The sequence below is a fragment of the Schistosoma mansoni genome (genome assembly GCF_000237925.1).
Source record: "Schistosoma mansoni, WGS project CABG00000000 data, supercontig 0241, strain Puerto Rico, whole genome shotgun sequence".
Lineage (NCBI taxonomy): Eukaryota > Metazoa > Platyhelminthes > Trematoda > Strigeidida > Schistosomatidae > Schistosoma > Schistosoma mansoni.
Window position 1 is genome coordinate 12421 of NW_017386105.1, and position 21515 is coordinate 33935.

Below are 21515 nucleotides of genomic sequence, written 5' to 3' on the forward strand. Positions count from 1 at the left end.
AATGTGGTGCAATTCTGCCCTTGGAATGAATAAGTTTTGATCTCGTATTGAATGGTGGTTTGTTGTTAATGGTCTCACAATTGATCCGTCTAAGTGTTAAGTTGTTAAGTTCAGCCTAAGACATGAACAGCACCTAAACACCATGTCGTGATCCCATAATGCTTGTACTACTGGAGACTCTTTGATAAATGCAGTGTTGAAGGTCAATTACCTTGGTGTCACCTTTTCCTCTGATCTTAGTCTTCTCATGTTTTACTGTTATCGAGTGGCCGGGTGGATAACGCAATGGCGTTTGAAGCGAGGGAACTGGGTTCGAGTCCCAGAGTGAACATCAACTCTGGGATGGAGGTACATCCAGCTGACGAGTCCCAAATAGGACGAAACGCGCGTCAAACTGGATTCTACTGCTAGCCACTATCCATCTCTGCTTACAATGTTTGTGAATTAAGTCTATATCGAGGCAATACGTACAGTATGCACATATGCCAATGAGAGACTGACCAGTTGCAGTCCTAACACATCGATGGGAAGATTTAAACAAACAATACTAAATGAATTCAATATAAAGAATATTTAGTGAATGAAACATTAGTTCGTTTTTCCCCTAGCACTAATAATTTCACGGTCGCTTATTCATTAAGGTGGATATTCATGAGAACAAAAACAAAACAGTTTATTTTTTATTGAAAATAAAAGGCAAAATACTAAACTAATACATTCTAAAATAAGAACAATTACCTGTTCCTTGCTAAAAAGAGAAACAACCGCAAACAATAACAGAGAAAATAACACTTTACATACGTGCACAAGTGCATTCAAACATGCAGTCATATGCATAAATAAGTATCAAGATATACTTATTGGTTACATTAGAATAAATACACATAGGTATTGTATATATAATGTCAGAAATGGAGAGAAAGTGACAAGAAATAAATTCTTTGATAATTTCTGAAAATACCATTGGAATGAAATGATTCATGATAAAATATAAGAAAGTCTAAAGAAACCATTGAATATTTGATTATTATATCCGAGGCAAAAAAAAACAATTACAAATTTACATTTCTGTACAGTCTTGATTATATTATATCCTATATGAATAATAAACACAGTGGTATTATGGTAGATAATGTCCTGGACAAGTAAGAATATTCATAAAAATGAAATGGATAAAAGAGAGAGAGAGAGGATATTTTAGTACATTTACAGTTGATAATCGCAACTGCCTTTGCTTAGTCGATGCTGAGCGATTTCCATAATAGCATTCAAGTGTACTAAGGCAGCCAATACAACAAATACATGAAATATTTGATGACTTTGGAACTGAAAACACAAAAAAAATGTAACGAGAAAGATTGAAGAATGAAACTTTTAAAACTGATACTATAATGAAAACAACAGCATGAGTAATACTAATACATAATTAAGAAAAGTTGAAAAAGGTGATACATGACAGTCAGTCACCAAAAGTGCTGTTAAAGATATGAGGATAGTTGTCGCTCCCCGGTTACTTACACCATAAGATCCCTCTTTTTCGGAAATCTGAACAGGAAAGTGGACTGGCGATGGCATTTAAGACCTAAGGAGTGATCCCATTGTCCAAGGGACAATTGACTGAGGCCAGTTGCACACAGACGTTTCGTAAGTAGTTTCTGATGTGCTAACCTCATACTTTGAAGTCCTTAAAGCTGAAAAGCGGAGTCTTTGGGTAAGTTGGGGTGTTATTTTTGTAACCAATCTTTTTTAACCCCCCCACTACTGTTGTAGAAGCCAGAATCTTTGCAGATATAGGTTGTCTGAAGAAAACAAAAAAAAACACATCAGCCTCTGTATAGTCGGCAAAGCGACTTTGCCCTCTGATCATTGATTCCATGCTTTTGTTCCTATAGCCTTTTAAACAACCCGCCTGACGTGTTAAGACCTTAAGAAATACATGTTCCAATCGATATACTGGATCATCATCCCAAGGTATTAGCTACAAGCGGGTGAAATATTATTCAAAACGACAAAAATATTTTCCTAAATAAGAAATCAGTAATGAACCTGACAGTTACTGGCTAGGATATAATACTTTCAAAGTTTGATATTGCAGATTCATTTACAATAAACGCTTTCTTGAGAAAATCTACCAACTAAGTTTCAAATAGTCCTGTCCATGTTTTCATCTTCCTGTTCATATTCTAATAGGCCACCGACCACGTTAAGAAAGGTACTATCTTGAAATAATTGCTATAGATATAAATTACAAACAGATTATTTACGAGCTGCATATTCGACTTAATAGTCCGTCTAGAAATTAAAGATTTATTCCGAAGGAATGTGCCTGAATAACTCAATAGCTCTACAATAATCCACACAAAATCTGATCAAAACGTTATAGTGCTTTGCTTTATTTATCATTTGCTCTAATGAAAATGAAGTGACATGTTTGAATATGAAAATTATTAACAATGAAGTAAAATGAAACTCTATATGCTCTTTTACATTACAAGGGTTAATTTGGAGTAACTGGAATCAAACACACTATACAACATATTCGACGACACTATTTGAAGTAGTAAGTTCAGAGGAATTACTAATATTAGGTTTTGGAAAATAAATACAATGTGCAGTAAAACGTGAATCTGCATCTTTTTATACAGTTCAAACAAATAATCAGTGGTTTCAACAGACAAATGAACTACTCCATACTTAGGTTAGCTAACACTTTTTACATTCAGTCACATCACACCGGACAGCGAAGTTTACCATAGTAAAGGTGTTAATATAGAACATCTAAGATGTGCTCGAACTATCCAAGCTTAGTGTAAATCCTAACACAGTTATTAAACAGTCAAACTACTCTATTTAAATAAATTTACTAAAGTAGTCCACCACACCCTTGATGTCGGTAACTTAACAGTTGATTTCAAAAAGCTTTTAGCTAAAACATCTCGCAATACCACAAGAGAAAATGGATACTGTTATCTAATTGCAAATATTTAGACTGTCAAAATAAAAATATATTTAGGCTGCCGCAGTACGTACATAAAAAGGAAACAACTAATCTTTCACCATATAGGCCATAGTCTTAGTGATATTATTAACTTAAAGTTACAATTAGTAACCAATACTAAGAACTCCAACATATTTTCCACTTTAAACTAAAATCAGCTGTCAAAAGCTAATGAAAACCAGGGAAATGCTTTGTCCTACTTTGGAACCAACTTTAAAGTAGTACACATTCACAAATATGCCCAACCCTCCTCCGTTATCCGGGCTTGGGACCGGCGGTAGCCCCTGAAGGGGCTACAGGCGGGAGGATACTCGGAAGTTACTAGTATTTGGTGACAGATGTCTTGGAAATATTGCTCTTATCTGCTGGGATCACCGGGTAAGTGATAATTAGGTTGGACACAGGGTATTAGGGAATGTTGGTAAATCAGTTAATGAGGTTGTAAATCTTCACCGACTGAGAGAGTTGGGCCACGTGTCACGTATGCCTGAACATCGATTTTCATGGTGCGCAAAGTTGACTAGTGTTGAGGATGTTCGGAAGAAAGCTAGGGGTGATCAAACCGAAACGTAGCATCAGTCATTGAAGTCGCTAACTTCTGGTCTGAACCATGTTAGTGGATGCAGACTACTTGGTTAGGGTGCGCGTGACTATCGTAACCAATGGTTGGAGACTCAGGGTGACATAGCTCAGAATCGATCACAATGGCGTATTTATTTATTTGAACACATAAATATTGGTACAAGGGGGCAGCAAATATATATATGCGCGTAGGTATAAACACTCTTTGTCTTTCCTGGAACCGTGAGATTAAAATTAATTTATACTTTTATTACTACGAACTAATTGTTTCTTCCTGTATTATATCCTTATATACAATCTTCCTTCTACATATTACTAACGTTGAAGTTACTACTTCTATGAATATGGTGTTCATCTTGTTATGCTAATGAGATGTGGCAACTTGGACCGATGAATATATGTGCCTGGTCTTACGTTGTAGCTGACTGACTGACATATCACCTAAAATTTCCAACCGCTGATCGCAGTTATTGAGGAAACACCAACAACGTAGTTTGTATCTAACACCAGATCCACCAGGGTGTTTGGTACCTGAGTGGTTGCGCCACAAGATTGGGCTGAGCTGTTAGGATTGTAACGTTGAAGCCTTTATAGTGTCTGGTTTTCCTGTAGGGCGGGATTGAGCTGTACTGCTTGGGCTAAGCCTGGGCAGTGTCTGGCTCTCCTGTCAAGCGGGATTGAGCTGTACTGTTTGGGTTGCCGCGTGAAAGTCTGGATGGTATCTGGTTCACCTGAAAACCAGTGCAAGATTACCCTGGCCCACAAGGGTATATTATATAACTGTGAATTCCAGACCGTTGCTGCTACCTTGACGTGGTGGTTGGGCTTGCCTATCGTGATGAATCAACCGAGCTATACTGGCTGGAACAATCGTTCCTCGAGGTCCTACCATGCCAGGCAGGTCGTTTGAAGAGTGGTAAGACTAAAAGCAGCAAACCCAAGGTCCGAAGACGAAGTCGTACTGCTGACTGTACAGAGGTGTGACAGCAGTAAGGTGTTTCCTTCAGACAACCAGCATGACAGCGATGCTGCCTTCCCACAAGGAGGGGTGGGGTTAGAAAAGGTCGACCCTAAAAATGCACACCTCGCCTTATCCCACGGATATCCGTCTCCGGCGGTAAGGCCCTTTGAAGAACGGAGCTAACACAAAAACTACCCACGAAAAGGTCGTGTGTGACCGACCTCAAGCAGTTGTCCCTTGGGCACTGCGGTCACGCTCTCAGGTCATTAAGACCACTTCTAACCCAATTTGCTTTTCAGGTACCTCTAGAAGAACCCTTCCACGGTGTGGGCAACCGGGAAGTGATAACTGCCCTCATACCTCTGAAAGCACTCAAGACCACTGTATTCATAATCAATCTCCTTCAATTCCTACTATTCCTTCTACCTTGACTTTCAACACTAAACTTCCTCTCTCGGTTTCCTCCTCAAGTGTCACCATGGCCAACGATTCTAGTGCGCGAAACACTGTCCCAGGTCTACTAAAACCTCGCTCCAAACTACACATTGGAGCCTTCAACGTACGTACCCTATGCCAAATCGGTCAACAGGCCTCCTTAGCTAAAACCCTAGAATCTCGTACCATTGATGTATGCTGTGTCTCCGAAACACGCATACAGGATCCTAGTGTGGTCATTCACTTGACCTCACCTCGCCAAAATGGACAGCCAACGAAATACACCTTCCGTGTATCTGGCGACCCCATGACTAGTTCTCGTGGACTTGCAGGTGTAGGCATAGCACTAAGTACAAGGGCAGAACAGGCACTACTAGAATGGATCCCCGTTAACAGTCGCCTGTGTGCTGTCCGGCTAAATGGCTCCGTAAGAACTCGGAAGGATAGGGACACACGTCGTTGCCTTTTCGTCGTTTCTGCCTACGCTCCCACTGACTGCAGCCATGATGAAGTGAAAGATGACTTTTACAGAAAACTCTCTGAGCTTCTTCAGAAATCTAGGCGCTCAGACGTAGTAGTCGTAGCGGGTGACTTTAATGCCCAATTAGGCAGCTTAAATCAAACAGAAAGACATTTAGGTGGGTGTTTTAGTATTCCGGCTCAACGAACCGATAATGGTGATCGTCTGTTGCAACTATGCTCAGACAATCGTTTATTTTTAGCAAGCACTAATTTTAAGCATAAGGAGAGACATCGTCTAACATGGTGACCACCTGCACCAAACCAACGATGGACTCAAATAGACCATATTGCCATCAGTCATCGTTGGAGAGGCTCAATAGCTCAATAGAAGATTGTCGCTCGTATTGGAATACTTGTTTAGACTCTGATCACGCTTTAATACGAGCGCGCATTTGTCTGCGCCTCAATGGACGCAGGAAAATTACACTAAGAAGACCCATTAGGATTGAACTGGAGGACGAGAAAGCCAAATGCGAATTCCAGAAACAACTGAGTTCACATCTAGGCAGTTCTGTAAACGAGACTGACCCAGATGCTGCTTGGAAAGACACACGAACAGCTGTGGAAACAACAGTAACATCTATTAGTCATTTAAACCATAGGGCTCCAAAAAACCAGTGGATTTCTTCTAAGTCTATTTCACTGATGGATTCGCGTAAACTCATCCCATCAGGCTTTGAACATGACGAAGAGCGTAAAGAAATTAGATCTAGGTTAACTAAAAGTCTAAGGAACGATCGCGAGCAGTGGTGGGCAACGAAAGCAAAAGAGATGGAAAAGGCAGCGGCTGTAGGCAACACCAGGCAACTATTCAGACTAATAAAAGAAACCGGAATTAAGAAGTCAAGTGTAAGTGAGACAATCTCCGAAAAAGACGGAACCCTTAACTGCTCTCAACCCAAACGTTTAGAACGATGGGCGGAACACTTTAAGGAGCAGTTTAGCTGGCCTTCAGCTACTCCACAACTACCCACTATTCCCAGACAACCTGAATGGAACATTGAAGCAGGCCCCCCGACCCTACTTGAAGTTCAAAAAGCTATAACTAATCTGAAACGAGGAAGAGCAGCTGGTCCTGATGGATTGGCTCCAGAGGTCTTTAAATATGGTGGTCCGATTTTAGCGATTAGGTTGACTAATATTCTGGCTAAAATCTGGGAGACGGACGTAATCCCATCTGACTGGTCACAATCACTGATTGTCCCAATATATAAAAAGGGGCCAAAATCATCCTGTGATAACCATAGAGGGATTAGTCTGACTAACATAGCATCTAAAATACTAGCCTCAATAATTATCAGGCGCCTAACTAGGACTCGTGAACTGCAAACACGAGAAAATCAGGCTGGCTTCAGACCTGGTCGTGGCTGTATCGACCACATATTCACCATTCGTCAAGTTTTAGAGCACAGACACGCTTATCGGCGTCCGACAATGATAGTTTTTCTTGACTTGAAAGCAGTATTTGACTTTGTAGACAGAGAGGTTCTGTGGCAGTGTCTGTCATTGAAAGGTGTACCTGAGAATTACATAAACCTTGTGAAGGCTCTTTACTCGAACACTACCAGTCGAGTGAGAGCTTATGGCGAACTGTCATATGATTTTACAACCTCAAGTGGTGTCCGTCAAGGCTGTCCACTATCCCCATTTCTCTTTAACTTCATTATAGACCTGTTGCTGGAAATAACACTCTCTTCGACTGAATTTTCAGGAATTGATCTCCTACCAGGAGGTTCACTTATCGACTTAGAATACGCAGATGACATAGTTCTGTTTGGTGAAGACGCTGACAAAATGCAGAGTCTTCTGTTGGAACTCAGTAATAATGCCGGGATGTTTGGGATGCGTTTCTCCCCATCCAAATGTAAATTGTTACTCCAGGACTGGCCTGCGTCAACACCCGAACTAAGGATAGGGAGTGAAGTAGTCGAACGCGTGGACAACTTCACTTATCTTGGAAGTCTGATCAGCCCTAATGGGTTGGTGTCTGACGAAATCTCAGCACGGATTCAGAAGGCTCGTTTGGATTTTGCCAACTTACGTCACCTATGGCGAAGACGAGATATCCGTCTATCAATTAAAGGACGAGTATACTGCGCAGCAGTTCGCTCTGTTCTACTTTACGGCTGTGAAGCATGGCCATTAAGAGTAGAAGATACTCGTAGGTTACTAGTATTTGACCACAGATGCCTTAGAAATATTGCTCGCATCTGCTGGGATAACCGGGTAAGTAATAGTGAGGTTAGACTCAGGGTATTAGGGAATGATGGTAAATCAGTTGATGAGGTGATGAATCTTAATCGACTGAGATGGTTGGGCCACGTATCACGTATGTCTGAACAACAATTACCACGACGCTCTATGATGACTAGTATTGGGGATGGTTGGAAGAGAGTTAGGGGAGGCCAAACCAAAACATGGCATCAGTGTTTGAAGTCACTAACTTCTAGCCTGAGCCATGTTGGTAGATGCAGACTACTTGGTTGGGGTCCGCGTGACTATCGTAACCAATGGTTGGAGACTCTAGGTGACATGGTTCAGAATCGATCACAATGGCGTAGGTGTATACACTCTTTATCTTCCTTTAAACCTTGAGATTAAAATTGATTCAAATCTGTCTTTCTTTCTGTACTATATCCTTATATACAACCTTTCTTTATATACTACCACCACTAAATTAATTACTTCTATGAATCCGGTGTTCATCTTGTTGTGCTATCGAGGTATGGCAACTTGGACCGATGCATATATGTGCCTGGTCCTACGTTGTAGCTGACTTGTATCTAACAGCGTGAATCAGAATACATTAGTTATTTGCACTAATGGGAAACTTATAATACATAGAATGTGCCCTTTACATTTTCTTTCTACTAGCTTCTTATTGGTGTCAAAATCTGTCTTAATCCAAACCTTCAGTTCCCCAATAACAACGTTTTCCAAAAACTCAAATGAAATAGACAATTAAAAATACCCCGAATACTTAATAATTAAACCAGTGGAAGACAAAATGTGAATAATATCATTGGACTATAAACTTACAATGTCGATCAAAAGCCAGGTGTAAAGATTTGTATTTATGGACGAGTTAAGTTAATGTTTTTGAACTAGTTTAATTTGAACGGGAATGCAATCGACAAATCAAAATGAAACAACTTACCCAAATATCAAATTTACCAGGATAAAGACGCTCAGGTATACGAAGTGCATAAATGGTAGCTCCTGATATATAAAGTGCAGCCATTAGAATTAGCCATCCAAGTGCAGAATAATGGACACGCTCCTGAAGATCTTCAATTAGAATATAATGTACACAAGGAACCACTCCCGATAGACCGAAAGCACTAAACAAAACTGAAATTTAAAACGATCAATTAATCAACTAAACAGAAACAAGGTATGAATATTGAACAAAATAAACGCATGGTAATCATAACTTAGTTTTTATTCCCCGTAATGTGTAATTACAAAGTGACGATCACCATGGTTACGCAGTCTCACTGACAAAAAGTAAAAGTGTGAATAAAGGTGATCTAAGGTGAAAGTAAATAAATCGAATTTTAAAGGTACACACAATTTGTTAAAATATTTTTGAACATTGAAACAGTAAAATTTGAATATAAAATAATTTGGTATGGCCATGTGTAAGTGACTAATCCGTGCAACTAAAATTATACACAAAAAAGTATATACTCTAAAAATAAACACTTTATCCTAAACTTGTCTTTGAACAGTAAGATGTTTAACTATCTCGGATTTCCTAAATATCATCGACAACCAATATTTATCAAGATAATATATCTGAGAACTCCCTAGGATTAGCATTAGTTAACTAAAGTATGTTGACATATTGCTCGCTGTTAAAATATCGAAATCATTGCACGTGATGGGTAAGCGTTGAGTATCGAATAAACCAAAGAATTTCGTAGGTATGACTTCATTAAAAAAAATTTAATCTGTCAAAGATGTAGCTACAATTGTACTCTTTACCAGCGTATTGGAAGAAATTTACATCCAGTTTGGCACTCATGAAAATAATAGTAAATCTGATTAATTCATTTCTAGTGAATTTTAGAGAATTTTCTTCATTATGAACTGATCCAATCAAAAATGATCTGGTTTGCAGATCCAAATCATCAGTCAATTATTACTCAGGAAAAATCTTTAAGAATAGATATAAATAGGTTAACTAAACTTAACTCTGAGTCTTAGAACCCGTAAAGCAACTCCTTCGATCTCGTTGAACACTATACAACCAACATCGATTCTGGAGGTTTACTCGAAAGTTAGCCTACTTCTTTAAGTCTTCCATCAATTGTTCTAATTTCTTATGATGATATTATTGAGTTTTAGAAACTAAATACTTTCGCTGGTAATTAATTTAGTAGAATACAACCTCACTTCTATTTATCAATCCCAGCTGTTAATTTGAACTATTCTAACTTACATTTACTTTATATTGTTTTATTTGTGTAATTCAGCTACCTGTTAATTTGGTCACAAATATTTACAGTCCACTAGCATTATTTTCCCCTGATTATTAAACAATTAAATATTTCGGGCACCAATCATATTTTGTCCGGCCTCTCTAGGATGAATATCGTTATTTTGAGATAGCTCATAAATCAGTTAGTTGGAAACACTTTGAAGTAAAAGAAAGCGGTCTCTTCAAATTAAACTGTTCCCTTCTCCAGCTTTTATCGCATGAAGTGTTTCCAAACATTGACTAATAACACCATAGAGTATCTACCTGCGATTCCGATTGGACCAAACAGTGAAATGTAGCAACAAACTTTAACTGAGAATTAATTAACGGTTTCACGTCACCGCAGAAAAGTGACAAAGTACTGTCATGTATGTTTTGTCACTCTTCTCTAGTGACTTGAAACTGACCAGTACGTGATATTTTAACTAGTAAACAATTAAATCGCGGGTACAGTATACACACATAACTTACGTGCTCTAGATGCACGATACGTTGGGCTAAGAAAATAATCTTGCGTGCATACAAAAGCGCAAAATGCACCAAGTATCAGCACAGCCAAAATATAAACAATTTTGAATGAATTATAACAATAGAAAGAATAATGAATCCATGGGACAGATGATCCGATAACAAGTAATGATATTCCAACATAGTCCAATCTGCAAAAAACAATTAAAGTTATACTGTTGTTCATATGATAATACGCTTAAATATCCTATTTGTATAAAAAGAAGACATTTAAATCTAGTGATAAAGAAGACATGTAAGATGTAATATCACATGAGTTAAGTGGTATGAGTGAATTGATAGTTAAACGTTTATCTAAATAAATACTGCAACTTGGTAGCATGAATGAATGAAGCTGTGCTTCAGTGACTTCCTATTGTAACTTGGAGAAATACTAGCATGGATAACTTTTATAACCAAGAAAAGATCGTCAATAATAAAATAACATTCTACCTAATGATCAATTTATTTGAAACTATCAGGTCTAACCATGGTGTTATAATTGTATTTTGCTATATATATGACCCAGCTATTCCTATTGCTTAGTATTCTTATACGATGACACTCGATAAGACCCCAAAATCAGAACACTTTGAACAGGAATGAAATTGTATTCAAAATAACAATGGTATGTGAACAGCAATCACTAGTTTGAATAACGTTCATATATTTATAGTATATACATAAGAAGCTTCTAGATTTTCCTCCAATAATATGCCCGGGCTGATCGGTTTAGAATTAGCCAATCAGCGCGCAGCAACACCATCATGCATGAAACATGCTTTAATCCAATTTATGTCCCGCTAACACCTCCCCCTTGAGCAGATTCGTAGAATCTGGTGCTAGGGTCTAACTGCAACCGAGTGACTGGCCTGCGCTTTCGATCTGTCCATCGTCTAGGCAATAAGGAAGTTGTATCACTCTTTGCTTGCACAGAAACTGACCTGTCTGTTCCGGGCGTTTTGATTTCAAAGGTGTCTAGCAGAACGTCAAGAGGTATTCGATGTCGATTCTTGCTGCTGGCTATCGAAGTTGCTTTCAGTTGATTAGCATGACGTATCCAAACTTCTGAGCCAACTGACACCTCATAAACCACATTCCCTTTCTTTCTCACGATCCGACCAGCTGTCCATGTAGGATGTTTACCACGATAGTCCATAGCAAGTACTTTTTGACCCACCGTGAACAATCGTCTTTGTGCCCCATGGTGTCGATTGAACTGCTTCTCCATCGATAAGTTTCGTTGGGGCTCACGAGATGGCGTCGGACGGATGACATCGAAATGTGTCCTTATTTTTCTGCCAAGTAACGCTTCCGCTGGAGAGACTCCATTCGCTGTCTGAGGGTTCGGTGTCGAACGGTAGATAAACAGGAACCTCTCTAAGATCTCGTCGGTGGTACCCTCCCCTCTTGATTTTTTTGGGGCATTTTTGAACGTACCAACAAAGCGTTCTACCTGGCCATTCGATTGCGGATGGAATGGAGGTGTTCGGATGTGCCTGATTCCGTTCTGCTGACAAAATTCTGAAAAGATAGATGATGTAAATTGTGTGCCGTTGTCGCTGACTACTTGTTCTGGAACCCCGAAACGACTGAATAATTGACGTAGCTTTTTGACTGTGCAGCTTGCAGTTGGATGTTCCATGATGAAGATTTTCGGCCACTTGCTGTATGCGTCAACTACCAGAAGGTAAGTTTGTCCATGGAATGGACCAGCGAAGTCTAAATGTATACGCTGCCACGGTGACTGTGGTATCAGCCATGATTGCAACTCTGCTTTTCGTGGTGCTTTTGCTGCCAATGCACATTTTGTACACGAACGGGATAGCTGCTCGAGTTGGGTATCTAATTGTGGCCAGTATACATAACTTCGTGCTAGAGCTTTCATGCGGTTTATTCCGGGATGTCCTGCATGTAGCTGTTCGAGGACTGCCGGTTGCAACTTCTTCGGAATTATGACACGTTCAGCAAACATGAGACAATCGTCGATGATTGAAAGAGATAATCTGCGCTGATAAAACTTCTGAAGCTCTGTTGAACTGATCTTCGAGGGCCACTCTTCTAGGTGGAACTTTCTGACTTCTTGTAGAATAGGGTCTCGAAGAGTCTCTTTTCTGACTTCATCTGACGACACTGGAGTGTTTCGGATTGCCGCTGCTACTACACTCCGTATTTCTGGATCAACTGATATCGAGGCAATGATCATGTCCTCCAGTCCAGGATGCTGAACTCCAATAAGTCGTGAGAGGGCATCGGCTTGACCGATAGTATTGGTTGACTGATACCTTATGTTAAAGTCGTAGCTCAAAAGCATTATTGCCCAGCGCTGTAGTCTGTTAGCTGTGTAGACAGGAATCCCTTTCTTGGAGCCGAATATTGCAATCAGTGGTTTGTGGTCTGTCAACAGAGTGAACTTACAGCCGTAAAGCATTTTATGAAGTCTTTTGACAGCAAAAATGATTGCCAGAGCTTCCTTTTCGATTTGACTGTAGTTGCGTTCGGCTGGGGTAAGTGATCTGGCAGCATGGGCGATTGTCTTCTCTGTTTTGTCTGGAAACACGTGTGATATAACTGCTCCAACTCCGTGACTAGATGCATCAGATGCGACAACAATTTCCAAGCTGGGATCGAAGTGTGTCAAGAGAAGCTTTGAGCTGAGCATTGACTTGACTTTGTCAAAGGATGCTTGACATTCTTCTGACCACTGCCAAGGTTTATCTTTCGATAGTAATTCATTCAGAGGGCCTCTCACTCGATGCATTTCAGGCAAAAATGTGCTGTAGTGACTAACTAATCCCAAGAATGACCTTAATGAAGGGACGTCAGTTGGTACGGGCATTTTTTCTGAATGGCTTCTATATTTGCAGGGTCTGGTCGTCGGCCGTTCTTATTTAGGATGAAACCAAGGTATTTGATCGAATGCATGAAGAAGATACACTTTTCTTCACGTAGTTGAAAACCATACTCCAACACTCGGTTGAGAACTTGGTGTAGACGATCGGAAAGTTCACTGTTAGTGGAACCCATAACTATGATGTCATCTAGATAAGCTGCTGCACCCGGTATGCCAGTTAGCATTGTATCCATTATTTGCTGAAAGATGGCAGGTGCGGTCTTGATGCCGAATGGTAGGCGGGTGTATTGAAATAACCCTCGATGAGTGTTGATAGTCAGAAGCTCTCTACTATCGTCATCTACCTCTACTTGCAGATAGGCATCCGAAAAATCTATTTTCGCGAAACATGTACCACCATTTAGTTTAGCAAACAGGTCTTCAGGAACTGGTAACGGATATTGATATTCATCCAATGCAGCATTTAAACCCGTTGAGAAATCAGCACATATGCGGATAGTTCCATTGGGCTTTCTAATCACTACAATCGGCGCGGCCCATGCAGAGTAATTAACCGGTTGGATAACACCAGCTTGCTGCAAACGATTAAGTTCCTGATCGACTAATTCAAGAGCAGCATATGGCACAGGACGTCTCGAGCGAAAAATCGGTTTGGCATCTGCTTTCAGGGGTAAATGAGCTTTCACTTTAGTGCAGTGACCAAGGCTATTCTGGAAGACAGCGGCGAATTTTCTCTTCAGATTTTCTAGAACCTTTTCACCTGTCTTTTTTGCATATGAAGTGGTGTCTAATGATAGACACGACACGTTACACACGCTGTTGATGGGTATATCCATTAATCCAAGCTTTTCTAACATATCTAGACCAAGTAGATCAAGATTCGGTCGTTCTGTTAGATAACATACCCCTTTACAGTTATTTCCCTTGAAGGAAAATTCACATTGTAATTCGCCAACTAGTTTTAGTACGCCTCCAGATGCATTTTTAGCCGTTTTTTTTCGATGGCTTCATTGGCGGCTTTCCCAGCAAGTTATACGTCTCTCTAGACACTAGAGTAATATCAGATGCTGTATCAATTTGAAGACAAACCGCTATACCATTAATCTGGATCGTAACATACTTTCTCCGAATGTCATAGTCTGTTTGAAAAGCTGCTACTAGAGAAAGAGATTTAGACTCAGCTGATTTCACCACACGTGAAAGACGTTTATACTCCTTCTTGGGCTGGGACGTACGATTCGGTGGACAATGGCCTTCATTATGTCCACGTCTGTTGCACACCTGACATTTATGCTTCTTAAATGGACAGAACCGTACATAATGCCAATCGCCGCATAACCAACAGGCATCCGTTGGTTTGTTATGAGTTTTATTCGGCTTCTGACTTTTTAACCTAGTCATAGCATTTACACTACTGCAGGTTAAATTAGAATTTACCTGTTCAATTAACTGATTGTCGTGTCTGATGTTTTGTAGTCGTTTACACTCATCTGTCAATGTCTTGAGTGTGACGTTTGGGTCTTGATCCAAACGAGTTAGAAGTTTGGTTCTAATTTCAGCATCTTGTGGTGACTGCAGAGCTTTGATGAATACAAGGCATTTAAATTGATCTTCTGTCAACGAGCGTAACTTGAACCGTTCACACTCTCTGTTGACGACGTCTGCTAGAGCAACATATTCATCGGCTCCTCGTTTCACCAAATTCAGACACTGATATCGAATACTAAACAATGAAGAAGATTCACCGAATATCTCTGACAATTGCGTTACTGTCTCCTCGAAACTGAGCTCTCGAGGTAACTTTGGCAATATATGATCAGCATAACGTGCATGCTCATTGCTTCCCAACTTACGCATAAACAACCGAGTCTTCCATGCATCATCTTGTTGACAGAATTCTATTCTAAATGTATCTTCCCAACGCTTGAACCACGTGAGAAAGGTATTTCCAATTTCGGGATCATATGTGAATTATGGGATGCTGCTAGCAACTGCATCACAAGAAGTACTTGAAACAGCATGTGAACTCGAGTTTTGGATGCTAAACTGTTGCATCAGAGTCTCCAACAACCTCATTTGTGCATCAAGTTGTGCTTGCTGTTGTTGTAGTATTCGGTTGAGCTGGTCATCTGATATAAGCATTTTGAATGAATTTTCCTTTTTCCTCGTCGCCACTGTTATAATTGTATTTTGCTATATATATGACCCAGCTATTCCTATTGCTTAGTATTCTTATACGATGACACTCGATAAGACCCCAAAATCAGAACACTTTGAACAGGAATGAAATTGTATTCAAAATAACAATGGTATGTGAACAGCAATCACTAGTTTGAATAACGTTCATATATTTATAGTATATACATAAGAAGCTTCTAGATTTTCCTCCAATAATATGCCCGGGCTGATCGGTTTAGAATTAGCCAATCAGCGCGCAGCAACACCATCATGCATGAAACATGCTTTAATCCAATCTATGTCCCGCTAACACATGGTAACGAGACTTATGAACAAAAACTGATATGGGTTGATGTAAGGGAGAGGGTAAGACTATGGATTAAAACTTTATTATGCACCAACAATAATCCCACAACTTATCCAACCACTGCTCTATGCTAATATATATATGATTTACAACTACAAAAAAACAATACCAATCGAATAGTCGTGTAACATAATAATTATATAACTTTAAATCGACTATAAAATGATATCAATTTATTGATTGAGTAATTGGAAGAAAGAGCGTTATTATGGTGAAAGTAATTATTTTTAAACGTTAAGAAAAAGCTATAGGACTGTGTAATATTCAATGATAGAATTAGAAAAATATTTTGATAAAAATTAAGTTTTATAGTAGCTATGTAAGAATCAAGTGACGGATATTAATAATATTTAAAAGTAAGCGAAAGTGAAAAAATCCGAGAACTGTTCGAACATCTTTTGAAAGAATGAAGTTCAGCTAAAATATAATTATATATCTGTGGTTGAGGTAGAGAGGGTGGTGGTACAAACTTCTTTGGAATGCAAAGGTTAGGTTTGTGAACATAGATTCCAATAGCTTCAACGGTATGCAGAAGAAAAACTCGTAAATCATACGGTGATGCCCTGTGTCCACCAAGTGAACAAGAAAAGAACTTTTAATTACTCTTACTTGTCATTTGCTAAAGAAAAACGGATGGTGTTCTGCTATACGAAGAGGGACTTATCGAATTGTACGTTCTATATAACTGGTTCCGCAGAAGCAGTTAAAATGATAAGTACACATGGATATACCGAATTCAGGCAATCCATTTTCAATGATGGTTCTCATTATTGGACGATTGTAAAAAAAAATGGATTCAGTTTGGCCGCATTAAATGTTTTCTGAATCGCTTTTCTTAACCTTTGCGTTACTGTTCTCTCAGTAGCATCACTTAGGAATTGTAATTTCAAGAACAGTAAAATATTTGGAACAGCTGTTACCTCGGGTCCTATTTATATTCCACTTACGTTTGTTGATGGATTTAGTCGGATACCCACTCGTACTAAGAAAGTTACGAATACTGGTCAATTTATCTTTAGAGGTGTCATCAGAGCAAACCACTTGGGTACGACGAATCAGGATTTTCACTACGTTTCAGTTATATATGATTTGTATAGAATTATAGAGATATCTTTTCCAACTGAGGATTTTCGATGTATCCTTCTTACTAATCTTCCGTCTAATCTCTTAAGTCGGACGTCAAAAAACGATATGTTATTGTTCTGTTTTTCCTCAAGCACGAACTTAATAGATGAATGGACGTGATTAAATATATAAGCAAATTATCCTTCATATTTTTATTTTCCATTGCTACGAAAGTATAATTTATGTAGGGACAGTAATATGTTAGCTGACAGACAATGTCTTTTAACTTTCTATTTCCTAGTTTTGCGAGAAAAGTCTGCTAGCGAATGACCTAGTAATGGTCCCATGGCTGCACCATCTAACTGTCTTTTACTAAATGTCCGAATGGGAATTTTCACCAAACTGCATCCAAATTAAGCTGTTATGTCTCATTTAGTTGATCAACGGTCAAATTTCAGTACACTGAACTGGCAGTACTTGACACAAATTAATGAATAACTTAATACATGTATACAACTTACAACATTGTCAGATAAACTGCAGAAACTGACAGTTATAACTAGATTCCTGAGTTATATATTTGGTTTTTCCTAACACTTACTTGCTTTTATAAATTTGACATTTTAAGATTGGCCTTAGCTAACTTGGAATTTCATGACTGTACAAAGAAAATAAGGGCTCTTTAGAAATTACACTGAACATTGCTAACTCTTGCTTCAAAACACATTTGAAATGCTACAGTGTTTTAACTGCTGAAGGTATTTTCATGTAAAGTCAAAAACAGTAAAAGATGTTCATCTTTATCATAATTACCATCGATTAAATTGAAAATTAATAAGAATACATGTAGTAGACTTAATAAAACTAATTAGTGTGACGTTGAAGCATATATATGCAGCTGTAAATAATGAAATATTTGAGTGAGTTGAAGACAAGAAGTAAGCAAAGCCTGTCACGTTCTTCTAAAAAAAGTGTTTAAATCGATAACAAGACCAAATTAATTCTACAATTTTAAGCAAGATATGCGGGAGAAATGATACTGAGTGTTTGAAATGCTTTAAACGACAACCTTGACTAGTCGTTCTCGGAATCAATCCCATAAAAATAAACTTTCTTTGACAGATAAAAAGGGTATCAGGACTAGAAAATATGGCAAATATTTGTGGTAGATGTGTGTAGCTTCTGCCAAGGCTTTCCGCAATGAGTTAAGTTTGCACTATTCTTACTGTTTATAAACCTATATGCTGAAGTTCATAAAATCTCAACAAATAAATATTAAATTACCGGAATATAATAACGATCTATTCTGAAAATGATCATAGAATACTCACTTGTTGAATAATTTTCCAACACGTTCTGAATGGCAATAAACTGTGTGAAACAACCATGAAAAACCAAGTGCAAGGATGGCACTTGTAAAAAATACCTGAACAATCATTTTCTCTTGCCAATGTATATTTAAACCCGGATGAACTAGAAATGAGATACTTAAGATCAGAAAACAAACGAAGCCTACAGAAAAAAAGTCGGGAAAAATAGACAGTACATGTCAGGAAGTTGAGCTGACGTGTCAAAACTATTCAGTGAACAAAAATTCAGATGCATAAACCACATAGAGTGGATACATTGTGAATATTATGAATATTTACATATTTTCAACAGAAATTATCATCAAGACTTTTAGTTTTTAAATATATGGAACAAAATGTCGAATTTACTGGTTATCATTAAATGACCTAAATATTAACAAATCAGAGGATGATATATCTGTTTAATCAGTGATTACTGAGGCTAGAGACTAGTCAAACAGTGACGTAAGTACTGGAAAATAACCTAAAATTTAATGCTAGCAACCAAAAAGCAGTCCGCACTCAAAATCTAATAAGGTAATGCTAGGAGTGATATTGTCACTTAGCTTCTTGAAAGAATGTGATTAATGTGAAATGTTTCCACGTATATAAACTGTCTGAAGCTGTTTAACGTAACTGGGATCTAGCTATTGTTTGAAAGTATTTTAGAGCATCTTGCTTGTTGACTTCAAAATAATGAATATATATTTAGTCACTTGGATTACGTGAGGCGACTACTTAAAAATAATGATCTCACTATAGTAAACAGCTAAAACCAGTTTTCATTTATCTAAATGAAAAGATATACTTCTTACCAAAAGAGGACCTCTGGACTTGAGTTTTCTAATGATGTGACAGTACGAGTTGGAAACGTTATGCGATCACCGAGATGATAAGGTAAAAAGAGAATGAAATTCTACGAGTTATTACACGGTGACAGAAACATATTACTTTCACTGCGGAAATGTAAATGACTCAGTCAAAAGCTACATTTTCGGACGAGTCCTGTACACTGAAACATAAAAGCAGTAACAAAAATCCGAGATATTTTACATCCGTCAACATGGAAACGTAAAACGCAAAGAACGCTCAACACCACATAGGCAATAATGATACCTGACAAGTTGTATTTATGCTAGAGAACCTACACGTTGAAGTTTCAGCATATATCTAAAATATGTGGACTTTTTATGAACTAGAATGGTTAAAAATGTAAGACTTATAGGGATGTCTGCCCAATCCAGTCTTTATACATCTTAATGGCGCCATTATGATATTTCACTAAAAATATACAATAAGGCGTGTTATGAGTTATCAATAATGCTCACAGTTCGTCAGTTACGAGGAAGACCAAGAAAAGTAACAGCATAGGAAGTCAATACGAACGTAATAAGTATGTATCGACAAGATTTATTTCATAGGTCGAATTTAAAGTGGAATAAGGTGATTGCAAATATTAACACGCAAATTATTGATGACTTACCAATGAGATGTGTCCAAATGTTTCCTGTTTCCGTATGGAGTCGGAAGATAGAACGGAAGCATTCACGAAATGATGGGAGTTGTGGTCGGTGACCCCGAAGTAGAAAGTCATTATCTCTTAACCAGTGTGGTAAGCTATGGTGGTGAACTACTCTCCACCCTTTTTTCCAAAGGTGAATAACCAACTCTTCTGCGTGTTCAACAGCTCTACTAGCAGCCTCTCCAATCCCATGAGCTGCGAACGTGAAGTAATCGCCACCATAACTAGCAGACCGACGATGTGCACTCAAAGGAGAATGATTTGTTTTGGGGACAGTTAGTGAGTGCAAGTCTGTAACAGACGAATTTAGATTCCAAGTCGGTTGTGGCGTATATGCGTTGGTAGTCACATGGTTTGAAGAATCGCTGGACAGGCAAAACTCTGGCAACTTTCGCCTCCTTAGAGCAAACTGTGGCATCCAATCTGTATCTGTTTGGTTTGGTATCAGAGGATCACACGAAGATGACGTAATACAGGCAGAACCCTCAGAATGCATCCGTCTATGTTTACCACGCGTGTTTTGCATATTATCCTATATTTAAAAATAGAAATCATTTCGGATGATATTTACGTGTTCAGAAGAAACATGGTGAATATTGTGCGACAAATAGTCTGTAGGTCTGGAAGGACTTCCCATCATTGGATGGAAACACACGTAAAGCGCGCTTAAGTCAGCTGATTCTAGCTCAATGAACGCACTAAATATCATGGTCCAACATAACAAATGTACGCTACAAGATCTTAACTGACTCAGTTGACGGTAAGGTTAATCTTATTAGGCTTCGATTCGGATTCTCTTTTTCTTTATTTTTCAAAAAAATGCGCGCTATTTAAAAAGGACAGTGGTATTTTTCCTCGTTGAGTAAATTCTATTGTTTTGATCGTTATTAACGTATCAAGACTACTGTTTCATACTTTGATTGAATTTCTTTCAGTTAAAGTATTCGACTAGAGTATCATTTTTGGTATCCTAAATAGTTTTATCGTCGGTACTCCAGAGTACCTTGTTTTTCTATAGTATCTGTTAGTACTTTGGTCCTAACTATTTATAGCTTTTTCTACTTTTAGTCAAAACTCACTTTCTCATCCTAAAATGACTGGAAGATGCAACAAAAGCATTTACCACCGCCCAAGATGTCGATATCCCGTTGATAGCGGCATGCAGTGCGATGAGTGCAAAGGTTGGTACCACGAAGTTTGCACGAATCTAACGCCTGCAGCTTTCAAGCGGTTCAGTAAAAATGGATGCATCTGGCTATGTCAACAGTGCTGTTTGGATGCAAATAGCCTGTTAACCGAGGCCATCTCAATAGTAAATGCCGCGAAAAAGTGTCTCGGCAAGCGCGGTCGGGACACATCAGTCAGAACTCAATCTGTCGACACGCAGATTGACATAAGGCAGGCCCAAGTCTGTCCCAAAAATGCTGACCATCGCTGTCCAAAGGAGGAAGGACATCCTCCAAAGAGGTCTGTCACAACCAGAAACTCGCGCAAAAAAGTCTCTTCTGTCCCTCGTACCAAAAATGGTACCCAGAAGGGAACATCCGAGACCCAAAATCGCAAGGCTCGATCGGTTTCCAGCGCGAAAGATGACCCAACCTCCCAAGTCGTCCTGAACCTTCCGGAATCCCACAGTACACCTGACGCGACTGTGGTTACTACTCCAAAGGACGTTGGCGATTGGGTACGGGT

General features: G+C 38.8%; 1 protein-coding gene across 1 annotated transcript; it reads right to left on the reverse strand.

Moving 5' to 3' along the window:
* Nucleotides 1-730: 730 nt before the first annotated feature.
* Nucleotides 731-20532, reverse strand: Smp_057130 (adiponectin receptor, putative; the record flags this gene model as incomplete). Its single annotated transcript, XM_018792594.1, has 6 exons — nucleotides 731-1326; nucleotides 8656-8849; nucleotides 10453-10640; nucleotides 18284-18464; nucleotides 19785-20355; nucleotides 20395-20532. 6 exons carry the CDS (start codon nucleotides 20530-20532, stop codon nucleotides 1207-1209), a joined length of 1392 nt encoding a protein of 463 aa, XP_018644263.1. The 3' UTR covers nucleotides 731-1206.
* Between the last annotated feature and the right edge of the window lie 983 nt (nucleotides 20533-21515).